The sequence below is a fragment of the Eptatretus burgeri genome, chromosome 3, assembly GCF_056783735.1.
Source record: "Eptatretus burgeri isolate ZD-2024b chromosome 3, Ebu_testis_v1, whole genome shotgun sequence".
Classification (NCBI taxonomy): domain Eukaryota; kingdom Metazoa; phylum Chordata; class Myxini; order Myxiniformes; family Myxinidae; genus Eptatretus; species Eptatretus burgeri.
In genome coordinates this window covers 123,816,610-123,830,602 of record NC_140963.1, presented here as the reverse complement: position 1 = coordinate 123,830,602, position 13,993 = coordinate 123,816,610, and the positions used below count along the sequence as shown (strand labels likewise).

General features: G+C 41.8%; 1 protein-coding gene across 3 annotated transcripts in view; it reads left to right on the top strand.

The window, feature by feature from the left end:
* Window positions 1-13,282, top strand: part of SORD (sorbitol dehydrogenase) — a 70,178-nt gene extending 56,896 nt beyond the window's left edge. For all 3 annotated transcript variants that reach the window (XM_085875468.1, XM_085875466.1, XM_085875467.1), the window contains exons 7-10: window positions 3,784-3,959; window positions 8,844-8,965; window positions 9,482-9,648; window positions 10,080-13,282. In XM_085875468.1, the coding sequence (XP_085731594.1) occupies window positions 3,784-3,959; window positions 8,844-8,965; window positions 9,482-9,644 (461 nt within the window). In that variant the 3' untranslated portion in view covers window positions 9,645-9,648; window positions 10,080-13,282. The remainder of the gene's footprint in view (window positions 1-3,783; window positions 3,960-8,843; window positions 8,966-9,481; window positions 9,649-10,079) is intronic.
* Window positions 13,283-13,993: the final 711 nt, after the last annotated feature.

The window sequence follows — 13,993 nt, the reverse complement described above, 5'->3', positions numbered from 1 at the left end:
TCGAGCATCAGTGAGTCGGTGTTGCCACATACCGCGGGGAGAAGGGAGGGAGAGAGGTGCAATAAATTTATCGGCATGCGTCAAGCGACTTTCAGGACACCAAGTGCGGGGTGACCAATTTACTGCGCAAATGAAGGATCAGCATCACCGATGATGGAACGTGTTCTTTTTGAATAACCGTGATTGAATAAAATGAATAAGGTAGCAAGCAACCTTGGTGCTGGGGTATGTAAAGCACTTATTGGTAGGATACGATTCAATCGGCACCTTTGTAGGTGAAGGAACGACAGTAGCACTGAAACTCACGAAGAAAGAGGAGGCATACTGGCTGTGTCTCAGTGAGCTTGGGCAATCGTGGCAGCTTTCACCACAACTTTGCAAAATGGAAGCCTTCACATGCCATCTATATGTCTCCAAGGGAACGATGTTGAAGGTCCGTGAGCGCTGGTGACCAGCACTTCGGTGCCCAGAGAAGTGGGTTGAATTCTGCATGGCTGCCCCCCATGTATGAATTGTTTATTTCTGCATACTTAGCATGTAAACGATAAATCCGGGACCTCGAAGCGGTCTCTCCAGTTTATACCTGAAGTGCCCAGGCCCACAGATTATGGCTGGAATATGGACGAGGAGTAAAATCTCAAGATCCAGCGGATGACTTTCTACCCTCAGCAGTGTTGTAGCTCCTGAAATGTGATTGCCCCCGTTCCTGTGATGCCAAGAGCTGCCTATTTATCGGCAACAGTTTAACATGCACACAAATGCGTCGGCAAACCTGCACAAACCAGATCGTTGAGACAGACGTCAACGACACCCGACCAGATCTCGAACTTGGTGATTAAGACGATGATGTTGTCTAATGACAGTATATCGCAGTGTTGCATGATTGCCAGTTCACGTCGACATTGTGAGAAGACATCATCACTTTGTTGACCAGTTTTGGGAGAAATACACTACAAGCAATTTACTACTGTGACGTCATCACTTGAGGCAATGAGCTATTGCATATATTTCTCTCTGGTGAATGACTTGAATGAATAGTGCGGGAAGCTTCTGCTCTTTCGAAATTTGATTAAATAAATAGTCAGCCAGATTATATTGCAGTCGCACAAGTTTTGCGTAGAAAGGGGATGAGAAGGTCCAGTTGAGAAACTGTTTCATGGCTATCCTTAAGTGATCGATTTCAAACTATTCTCACGTATGGATAACATCCAGTCATATAGCTCTTAAAAGAGACACGACTAAGATTTGCCACCTCAAGTGGTATCAGTTTCAACCGTGGCCTTGGGACTTGAGATAAGCAAAACTGTGATTGAGAATACCCCACTCCATCGTTCCGTACCGGTGACGTCATCACAGTATCAAATTAAATTATATTTACCCGATCCAATAGCAGAGGACTCACTGACGAAGTTCAGAAAGTTTCAGCTCTGTAACCACCGGGATAATGAAAATGGTCACGTGGGAAATTAAAGATGAGAACATTCAGATCAGCTGACTTTGTTTTCAGGGATTGTTGCATAATTTTAACTGACTTTGGTCAACAGATGAATTGTGTACAACTGGCACGAGTTTTTACTTGTGTTCTTCGAACGAAGCCACGAGGTGGCATCTGCAACTTGCTAGCGAGGGCGGTGGTTCATGGCTGCTCGTGACAAGCTGTGAATGTTACTGCGGCCAAGTACCCATTCAGGACAGATCATTATTCCGCCGTATGTCGTCGAAATTCCACCCTGAGCAGCCATGGGGATCTATCCCACACTACTGAGGCATGAGGGCAATGCGACAAGTGTTTACTCACTCAAATATCAAGCCTCTTATTCCATAGGATGTACCGTGTGCAATTGCTGTACATAAAGAAACCTTTGGCTGGAGTGACTAGGAGGAATTTGTATTGATTTCAGGCCATTCGTGGCTGAAGATCATGATGTAACACCATTTTGATGGTGGCATTCTGACTTGCATGCGGAACGTTGACCTCAATCCGTCAGATTCTTCTTCTCTTCCCTCCTCTCCTCACTTTCCTGCTCAATTCTCCTCCCTCATCTCCAATTTTACTCGCTTATCACCAATCCACCTCCCTTCCATTTTTCATTGATAATATTATGTAGATGGCCCACTCGGTTTGGTGATGAAACTTCACTTCTTCCTTGGGAAAGTTGAGTAGGTGGCCTGGCCATGGAGATGGCAACGATGCCGTTGCGCCAAAAGATATAATTGCGCAGTGGCAATGAGATTGCCACTGTCTTCACTTGGCGATGCTGCATCCGGAAATGAACAAATTCATTCACTGGGTAACACTGCACCCCAAAATAATTTTTTTTTTATTTTTTTTTAAAACAACAAGTTGTGGATTTTTTTTGATTCAAAAAAACCCAAAGAACTTGAGCTCCTCTTCATCGCTCCGTACCCTTCCTTCCCATATATAATTGTGCTCATCATGTTTCTCTTTTTGAGGCAATGTTTTACGGCCGGATGCCCTTCCTGACGCCAACCCTTTGAGTCGCCTCTTATGACACACAGGGATACGGTGTACCTATCCGAAACGGGAGCAAAACAACGAAGAAAACTTAAGTGTTGATAAAACTCCATCGCCAGATAATATGCTCATTGGAGTTAGGACAGTAGATTGGAGAGTAGCAAATTCAACACCGTTGTTTAAAAAAAGGATCCCGAGAAGAATTAGGGAACCATCGACCTGTTAGTTTGACTTCAGGTGTATGGAATCTGTTGAGTCATTAATTGAGGAACCATTTGAATAATTATTAGAGCAATAATTCTGGAGAACCATTTGAATAATGTCAAACGAATTGAAAGTAGTCAGCGCGGATTTATCAATGGAGATCATGTTTAACATATTTATTGGAGTGCGATGAAAGCAATTTATGACTGGATGTACGAGGGAAGTGCAGTGGGTGTAGTAAATCTAGAATTGCAACAAGTATTTGACAAGGTACCACATTAGAAGGCTGTTGGGCAAGGTGAGGACTTGTGGGGTGGATGATAAAGCGGTGAACTGGATTGGAAACTGGCTTCGTGATCGGAAGCAAGGAGTGGCCGTGAACTGGAGGATGTCAGTAGTGGTGTACCCCCAGGATCAGTTATTATTCATAATGTACCTCAATGATTCGGACAGTCGGCTTCGGAGTAGGCTTTCCAAATTTATCAGCAAAGTACCGGAGACAGCAAAGAGGAGGGTGATCAAATTCAGGAAGGTCTCGATACTTTAATAGACTGGGCAAAAGATTGCCGGCTGCAATTAAACACTGGGAAATTTAAGGTGATTTGGTTGGGTCAGAACGATGAAAAAGGGATCACATGTGATGGAGATGTTTAAGATCATGACTTGGATTGACAGAATATGTTCAGAAGTACTTTTCAGCTGAATGTGTCGAGACAAGGGGTCACAGTTTAATCGTCAAGGGGAGAGTAAGGTAGGGGTCTATCAGTCAGATGGAGGTGAATGCTTGGAATTGCTCCCCATAAGGGTAGTTGTAGTAGAGTCAGCGGATTGTTTTAAAATTTCCTTGGATAGGTATCTGGAAGTGGTTGAGATGTTTACGTACTAAGATGTTGGTACGATTGTGCAGGCTTGGCAAGCCAGGTGGGCCTAATGGCCTCCTTCTGCACTGAAGTCCCTTGTGTTTGCTTGTAAATATTTTGACCACAGCTTGAGGCTCATTTAACTAGTAGTAAGTTAATGTTGCCTTTTACTGTGACTTTTTTTTGAAAATGCAGAACTGATGACCTTTGCAATGGAAGGAAAAGCCGAGTGCGTGTGTGCAGACTTGTATCCAGAGAGGCTGCTGGCGGCCAAGGAAATGGGAGCCGATATCACTGTGCAGGCCAAAAGGGAAACTCCCCAGGAAATGGCGGACATTGTTTCTGGGCATCTTTCGGGCATGCCAGACATCACCATTGAATGCACGGGGGCAGAGGCCTGCATCCAGACTGCCATCTACGTGAGATGCTGTGGGCTGTGGGGCAATTTATAATGCGATCTGGATCGGTCATGTGTGGATGTGAGAGGCATGTTCTCGTATGTTTTGATACAGTGGTTATTTTGTCACAACATCTCACTTGTATTCCATTTAGTGTCTTTTGATGAAAAATAGTTTTGCTGCACATTTTTTTTTTCATTGGCACAACACGCTCCTTTATGAGGACACGCCGGGTGAAATTTTCAGATGTAGACATTATTTGTCCGGTTGATGTTGGTGTTGTTAAATGCACATTGGACTGGGATTTGATTCCAACATTCGCCGTTGGTCACATTATATTGCCAAGGTGTAGCTGTGCCGCCCCCTGCCCCCCCACCCCCCCATAGGTTGGGGCAGGAATTTGAAATATGTTTTGCGTGCTGGCAATGCTTGCCGAACAAACAGTGGCATCTTTAACACCCACCAGCTAAAGCCAGCACACAGGTCTCCAGGTCATTATCCATCCATCTGAGTAACGACACTCTCATTGATACAAGTGTGCCCGCAAAGTGCCAATCTGACAGTTTATAGCTGAGTCGAGACTCGAGCCAAGACTCGACGTATTTATAGGCGAGTGCTCAAACCTGTAAACTATCCTGCCAGCCCATGTGTCCTGCAGAGCTGTAATTAAGAAAGCAGTTTTCCTGTTATCTTTTATAATCTTGGAGATACAAGAATGTACACATTTGCAGAATAAGATCATTTTATGAACGTATTGATGAAGCCAGGCAGATTGAGATCGGATTAGGATCGCCACTTGGAGAGCATAGAACAGGTTTACTTTGCTGGGAAAGGAAATACTCTCTTGGCAATGTATAGTACCTGGTCGGTTTGTATTATTAAAGACAGTTTTGTGCTCATCATCACATGTTCTGACACATCGCCCTTACCTCTGCATCTCCAGTGTTGACGTCACCAAATTATTTTGGGGAGCATTCCTTCTACTTTGTTCTCCTTAAATAACCTAGTTGTCCTTTAATCCAATTATTTGTGTGGTTTTTATACATATTTTAAAGGTTTAACCTTTCAATATTGAGAAACTGCACAGTCAGTCTGGGATGTTACGAGAGGGGACGGGGGATCTACATGTCCTAACATTTTCCAAAAAGTACATTTCTAACACCGTAGGTACTTCGTGGTTATTTGACTTTTTGATCTTAATCACAGGACAAAGGCAGATAAAATGACATACCTGTGAACACAAAGCGATCGTGAAGGCTAAGTCTCCTCCAGTGCCATATGATCCAATGATAGCCATATTCTTTTCGGACCGCCATATGACCTTGACCTTCGACATTTAGGGATAGAGTGTAAATTGATCAAATGTGTCCCCATCTACAATCTATCCATAAAAGTCAACATTATGAAATTCGGAGGAAAATTATTGAAGCTATCTAGGAGGGGGATGAGGGTCGAGGACGGGGTGTGTAGGGAAATTTTGTAATCCAATTCGAACTGAGTATCGATACTTTAATTGTGTAAAATGAACTAAGGTACCAATTTGAACTGAGGATCGATACTTTAATTGTGTAAAATGAACTAAGGTACCAATTTGAACTGAGGATCGATACTTTAATTGTGTAAAATGAACTAAGGTACCAATTTGAACTGAGTATCGATATTTTAATTGTGTAAAATGAGCTAAGGTACCAATTTGAACTGAGTATCGACACTTTAATTGTGTAAAATGAACTCAGGTACCAATTTGAAATGAGGATCGATACGTTAATTGTGTAAAATGAACTAAGGTACCAATTTGAACTAGGTATCGATACTTTAATTGTGTACAATGAACTCAGGTACCAATTTGAAATGAGGATCGATACGTTAATTGTGTAAAATGAACTAAGGTACCAATTTGAACTGAGTATCGATACTTTAATTTTGTAAAATGAACAAAGGCACCAATTTGAACTGAGTATCGAAACTTTAATTGTGTAAAATGAACTACGGTACCAATTTGAACTGAGGATCGATACTTTGATTGTGTAAAATGAACTAAGGTACCCATTGGAACTGAGTATCGATACTTTAATTGTGTAAAATGAACTAAGGAACCCATTGGAACTGAGTATCGATACTTTAATTGTGTAAAATGAACAAAGGTACCAATTTGAACTGAGGATCAATACTTTGTGTAAAATGAACTAAGGAACCCATTGGGACTGAGTCTCGAAACTTTAATTGTGTACAATTAACTAACGTAACCAATTTGACCTCATGATCAGGACTTTAATTGTGTAAAACGAACTAAGGAACCCATTTGAACTGAGTATCGATACTTTAATTCTGTAAAATGAACTGAGGTACCAATTTGAACGAAGAATCGATACTTTAATCGTGTAAAATGAACTAAGGAACCCATTGGAACTGAGTATCGATACTTTAATTATGTAAAATTAATTAAGGAACCAATTTGAACTGAGTATCGATACTTTAATTGTGTAAAATTAATTAAGGAACCAATTTGAACTGAGTGTCGATACTTTAATTGTGTAAAATTAATGAACGAACCAATTTGAACTGAGGATCGATACTTTAATTGTGTACAATGAACTATGGTACCAATTTTAACTGAGGTTCGATACTTTAATGATGTAAAATGAACTAAGGTACCAATTTGAACTGAGAATCGATACTTTTATTGTGTAAAATTAACCAAGGTACCAATTTGACGCCATAATCAATACTTTAATTGTGTAAAATGAACTCAGGTACCAATTTGACCTCATGATCATTACTTTTATTGTGTAAAATGAAATGAGGTACCAATTTGAAAACAGTATAATCTGCGTTAACTTTGCTGTTATGAAATATGAGGTTTTTTTATTTTTGAGCTTTTCAATCGGCACAAGAATAAAAGGCTTGATTTTCTCCCCCTTTTCTTCTCGCGGCATTGTTACAATGGGCTTGCAGCTGGTTAGGTCACAATCCAAAAAAGGTAGGTCAAGAAGACTAATCAAATATCAGGTGCACAACTGCAGTGCAGGTAAATTATTATGATGCAAGATCATCTTGGAAGGCCAAGCAATCTTTGAGATTCTGCATTGGTAACATTGAGCGATGGATAAAAAAAAGGTGTTTTTTTTTTTTCAGACCGCCATTTGACCTTGACTTTTAACCTGGAGGGGTATAATTTTAAACATAAATAAGCCTTACTCTAGCCTATCTGTTCAGGGTAATTTCATGCTGATTGGACAACCATAGTCAAGTTACTGTATGGTGGAAAATGTTAAATTGTCCATAATTAGGTGATGACTTTAAAATTAGGTGAAGGTTAAAAAAATATCAACCCTGCATACTTTGTATTCCCATTATTAATCCAAAGTTTCATTCTGAAAGTCCCAGTCGGCTCTGAGATACAGCTCGGACATTGGCAGTGGCAGAAAAAGAAAAAGACCGAAATGGTGGTTTCGTACTCCTTGGGGTCTAAGAAGCTCTGGGGTTCCATTAAAAATTGTGGCCACTAATTGTACAAACAAACCCTACAAGAAGTACAAGCCTCCCCCTATCCTATCAGAGAAGACTTAATTATGATATGGGAAGACCCCCAAAAAATACATGAAAAATATGTCAAAAGAAATTCCATTGATTGTAATATCAAAGTAGAACTCCAGCTCACAGCGGTGACATGCCACTTGCTTCTGCACAAATTATGTACTGACGAGTGGTTTTCTTGGGGCATTACCACGGACCACTACCCAAAAGGAAGTGAGTGAGCAATGGTCATGTAGATTATCACCAGTTCACAATCATATCAGTGTTTGACAATGATGTTTCTGCCTTAAGCCTTTGTCGGCAAACCAAAAAAATCACACAGACTGATGATCCTCTGAGCAGGTCCTCATTTGAATGTTGATATCTCGGGTTATTTTTCACAGCACATTGACATCAATCGTGTCACGAAATCTCGGTTTGCAGATTAGAAAGCCAGAGTGGATGAAGGAATTTGTGAAGAAACAAAAATTTTATTCCAATTACATGGAAGCTGCACCTACATTCCATATACAGGGCTGGAAGAATGTACGAGAGATATGCACATTAGTTTCTAAGCTGTCTATCCTGGGTTTGAATCCCGACCCAGCTATAGACTGCTGTCCCGGTGTTTCATAAGCAGGTTGATTCATCAACGTGTGCGCCGACTCTCGGATCAATGTTAACCTGGGCGTCCCATTGGCTGGCATTAGTTGTTGGATGTTAAATATCCCATGGTGTCCTTCACAAAGAGTCGGCAAACTACCGCTGACACCATGAACAAATTCCAAATTCCTGTCCTAACCAGCAGAGGGCACATCCGCACCCTCAGCCAACGATGTTACCCCACAGCCATATCCTGCATACGAGCAAAGAATTACATCAGCAAAAAAGGGTTGAATTTTTTTTTTCCCTCCATTCCCACATCACACCAGCCTCATATGATCCATCTCACTTCCCACTCCTTGTTCTCCTCAATTAGTCGTCCTTGCTTTTGTTTTCTCAATTTTCGATCACCTCACCCTTTATGAGCTGGCAGGGTAGTCTTGAGGTGCGCGTACTCGCCATTGAGCTGTTTCTCTCGGGTTTGAATCAGCAGGTTCTAGAAAGACTTTTGTCACAATCGTTCTTCCCGACCAACCCCACAAATTGGGAATAATTGCAACCTTTAAAAACAGGAAGACAAAGAATCCCTTCACACCTTTCCTCCACACTGGTCCACACAATTCAATGCAGTTCCACTGAGATGTACTTTTAAAACAATTTGTATGAATTGAAGTTTTGATGTCTGCACATTAAAAGTCAGATTAAGCTCACCTGATATTTTTTTCCTGTTTTTTTTTTTTATGACATCTTCAACATATGTCGGATGTGTGATCCCACCTGGTCTAGGCAACACGCTCTGGAGGCACTGTTGCTCTTGTGGGACTTGGTTCACCCATGGTCAACATTCCCATCGTAAATGCCTCCAGCCGTGAAGTCGACATCAAAGGAATCTTCCGCTATTGTAACACGTGCGTACCACTGTTTTATCGTCTTGGTTTGCTTTGGATAATAAATAAAAAACAACAACGTCATGAATAACAACATACTCAACAATTTAAAACATAATTTACTCTTCAAAATGACAAATCTTGTTTGTTAGGCGGAACAGTTGAACGGCGGTCATGCTCCATCGCATCTGGGATGGACTGAGAGCAATATGGATCACACATTGATACCAACGGGAACACACATGGACCACACAACCAAATGAACCGTCAGTGAGGACACGACTTGGCTCATGATCACAAATTGTGCAGATTTTGAAGCCCACGTGAAACTGCCATAACGGACAGGGCATGCGACCGGTTCAAATTTGATTCCCATCACCGTTCGTTTGGCCACTAGCTCGGATTCAAGTCTTCGAGCGGAAATAAAACTCACGCCGTCAATTAGGATTAGAAATATTAATTAAGATTGCATTTTTTTTTTCATTGAGAGAAAAATCATTACTTTTCATTGCCTAATCGGTTCTTTCTCCTACGCAGGTGGCCCGTGGCCATCTCCTTGGTGGCATCGGGTCGGCTGAATGTCCGGTCACTGGTGACTCATCGCTTTTCGCTGGAAGATTCTCTGCAGGCATTTGAGACCACACATCAAGGCCATGGCATCAAGGTCATGATACGTTGTGACAAGGACGACCCACTATGATCACGTGAGGCCATTCCACATTTCCTTTATTCCAGGAAAGGGACCAACATAATGGATGGCCAAACACTGCAAAGCCGAGAAGTGTGTAAAAGATAAGAGAACAATGTTATTCTGGCCCTGCAGCTCTGGCAGGACATTTTATGCAAGAAACAGTCAGGTTGGCCAATTTGGTGTTCCCAACTAAGGACGTAGCTCATGAAGATAGGGGATCCCAGGTTCAAATCCCACAACGAGTGCTGATTTATCCATTTGGTGCTAATATCCTTGTAATTCATGGAAATGTACGTTGATGTCTCTTAATGACGTCGTCCTGCTTGTGATATGTCAAGGTCTTCAGTGAGCATGAGATCACCGTAAAAAAATACAACTACGGTGTTTAATTTGGTGAGCAGCATACGGATGTCCCTAACCTATTGCCTTTTGTTTTCTTCACAGATAATATGAATGTGAATTGTTGGAAAGCCCCTCGGACATTTAAAGAAACATGAATTTCTTGAATTTCACTGATTTTTTGTTTTTTCATTCTAATATTATACTGTGATTATGAAATACTCCTTGATTGTTTGTGTGTGTCATTGGTTGGCAACTCCATATGTGAGTTTCAGAAGGTGGAACGGATCCTGACCAGGTCTCAAAATATCCACCTCCGTGTGTGTGTGTGTGTGTGTGTGTGTGTGTGTGTGTGTGTGTGTGTGTGTGTGTGTGTGTGCAAGTTGGGGTTGTTGGCTGCTATCTCCACACGTGGGTGGGTTTCTTGAGGTGAAACGGAGACCTACATGAAATCATGACGCCAAGTGGTGAAAACGGTGATAACATCACTTTTGCCTTAAGGAGCGCTGAATCCACTAACCACTGTTGAACGAAATCTCGCGGGAATCCATGGATGTAATGTTTTGCAAATGGAATAACGTCAGGAAAATGGAACTAGATTTAAATGGGTTAATGAGAAATTGGGCCGACCAGGGTAGCCATCGGTAGCGTATTTGCCTTTGAGCTGTTTAATGTGGATTCTGTACCTGACACGGCTACAAGTTGTCATCCTGGTTATTTCGGCAGAGAGTTGAGTGCGTACCTTCTTTTGGATGGGACATTATGCCAGTTGTCCAGCCCGCCAATAGTTATTGTGAGCATCAAAGACTCCCTTCCCCCTAACTTTCAAAAAGTTTAGGCCATTGTGTGCCGGTGCACTGGGTGAATTCTAAATTCCAACACCAGTTTAGGGGTGGTTCAGCAGAAACCTGTTCAGGCTAAATTTCTGAGCTCGGGAAACGTTTATTCCCAATCATGGGCACCCTGACGTCCCCCATGAGGTGTTGCATCACAACAATGATGTTTAATGAATCGAAAATCAACTAAATCTACATTGGAATTATTGCAAATTAATCGACTCCATTTATATGGAATCATTAAAATAAAAATAATTCCACAAATACACCAATTCCAACGGCATCGTGCTTTCCAGCGAGTGTTCATTTTGGCAAGTCAACTTATTTTCCATTTAAACGATAATTAATTATTATTTAACAGACGCGCCAACATTGTTTGCACCAACATTGTTTGTCTTTTCACAGATCGATAGCCGATTCCAGCGCAGCTCCCTGGTTGGGCTGTGTATTTATAACATGATCATCCGAGAACCTCCGAGTTCCCAATTTATTTTGGCAATACATTTGTTAATTTGAAACCACAAACATCGAGTTGTTTCCTCCACGGAGCTGTTGGAAGAGCATGAACACCTAATCACAGTGAACTCTTCCTCATTTGAATACCGACCAACATGGATTGTATTCCGAAATTCAAATTGTCCTGTTTTTGTCGACCAACCGTTTTCGACAATTTCAAATAGAAGATATATTTTTATCTCTTTTGTCGGAGCTCCTGCTTGTGTGTGTAGCGATCCTGTATTTTTTTGTACCTCGCCCCTCCGATGAGGTCGGAGACGGCGGACATTATAATGAGCTACGTCCGACTGACCGATCGTCCGTCCATGTACTTTTGTGTACGCAACATTTCAAAAACCGTTCCATATTTCGCTTTCATATTGTAGGTATCTATTCCTCATGACTTTATGTCAACCAGATTCGAGCACAGTTGGTGGTTGGCTGAATTATATTGCCGCGGCACCCCTCTCGGTAACTCGGCTTGTGTTCGCGATATTTCAAAAACCGTTCAAGATTTAGCTTTCATATTGCACAGATCGATTCCTCATACCACCCATGAGGTGGGGGTACCTCGAGTATCAGCTCCTTGTTCGTAGTTGTAATGGACTGGTAATTTCATGCGACTTTACTCTACGCAAAAACTGAACACGGTAAAATAAATGAGTTCAATGGAAATGGAGATCAAGATGTTATGCAGAATATGCCAATGTATAGCGATCTCGACAATCAGTACCTGTAGCAATTTTAACTCCAAAACACTTACCCAGACTCATCTTGTAGCTTTCTACATTTTAAAGATGTCCACTTATTGTGGAATGCAGCTTCTCATATAATCTGCTCGTAGGAACACAGTGAAGCTGGGTCTCCAGATAGGAAACCTTTTGAGCATTTTCCATAACCCAAAGTGTGCCAGTATTATGTTTCATGGCTCGAAGTGTGTGTTTTTTTTTAATTTTTTTTAGGAAGCTGGTTGCATGTGGCATCTCATTGATGCTTTTATTATTTTCAATGGAAAATTTTCACTCAAGTGCCAAGCCTGGAGCAGTCACGTTTCCTGGGCTAAGATGTTGAAAGAGCTCGTCAAACCTTTGTTTGCTGTTGAGCTCTCAGCCACAGAAATGCACTCAAGGTGAAGCGCATCCTCACACCCGTCAGGCCTTGAGGATTGTGCTTGTTTTTATGACCCTCGCCGAAGGAGGAGGCTATTGCATTTGGGTCCGTTTGTCTGTCTGTTTGTCCGCGCTGAACTTTCGTGTTTTTCTCCACAACCGCTTGTTGGATTGAAACGAAATTTTCACTATTGGTGTGGCCACTCATGTAGAATGGTTTAATGATAATTATGATGCCATGGGTCACATGATGTGGCAGCCATATTGGAAAAACAGAAGAAAAAAAAATTGAACCTCTGTATCTCTGAAACCGCACCAAGAAAAAAACTTAACTTGGTACGTAGCAAGTACTCCTCATGGGGAATGAGGGTGATTTTTTTTTATGACATCACAGGTGCCTTTGATATGACGTCATAATTGCATATGTAGAACGCCACATCCGATCAGAATGAACATTTTTGAGGGTCATCTCGGGATGAAATGGTCGACACATTTTTTTTGATGACGGCATCCGTCACGTGATTCGGCAGCCATATTGTTTTTTTTTTGTTTTTTTTTAACCTTCAAAAATATTCTTCTCCGAAATGGCTGAACCAGTCATCACTGCCAGAATTTATAAAGTGGCAGTTGTAATTATGTCTCATTAATTACGTAACACACTAGTACACAAACACCACACAAAATACACCACACAAAATACACCACACAAAACTACACAACACACCACACAACGCACCACACAAAACAAGTCCTGGTGAGGGTCTGTAATCTCTGATTGCTCTTTTTCTTGTTATACTTTGATTTTAATGGACCTTCAAGATCTATAATTTGATGTCATTAAAATAACCTTAATTTGGTTTGAAGCATGGTGGAGACTTCTGAATGTTTTACTTGTTCAACGCAGCTCGTGTGTCATCCTAAAGGTTGACACAGGACAACACCAGAGCAAACAGCCACACAGTACCGCATTTATCCTCTTGTATAGCACTGCACAGCATTACACAGTACATACACCACACTGCAATCAAAATAGTCTTTCACATCTGATAAATGTTGCTGTGCTCGGTGCATTCACTGCCTGAATTCCTCTACTCTAGTCTCTCTCTCTCTCTCTCTCTCTCTCTCTCTCTCTCTCTCTCTCTCTCTCTCTCTCTCTCTCTCTCTCTCTCTCTCTCTCTCTCTCTCTCTCTCTCTCTCTCTCTCTCTCTCTCTCTCTCTCTCTCTCTACCTCTCTCTACCTCTCTCTACCTCTCTCTACCTCTCTCTACCTCTCTCTACCTCTCTCTACCTCTCTCTACCTCTCTCTACCCCTCTCTCTACACCTCTCTCTACACCTCTCTCTACACCTCTCTCTACACCTCTCTCTACACTTCTCTCTACACCTCTCTCTACACCTCTCTCTACACCTCTCTCTACACCTCTCTCTACCTCTCTACCTACCTCTCTCTACCTCTCTACCTACCTCTCTCTACCTCTCTACCTACCTCTCTCTACCTCTCTACCTACCTCTCTCTACCTCTCTACCTACCTCTCTCTACCTCTCTACCTACCTCTCTCTCTACTACCTACCTCTCTACCT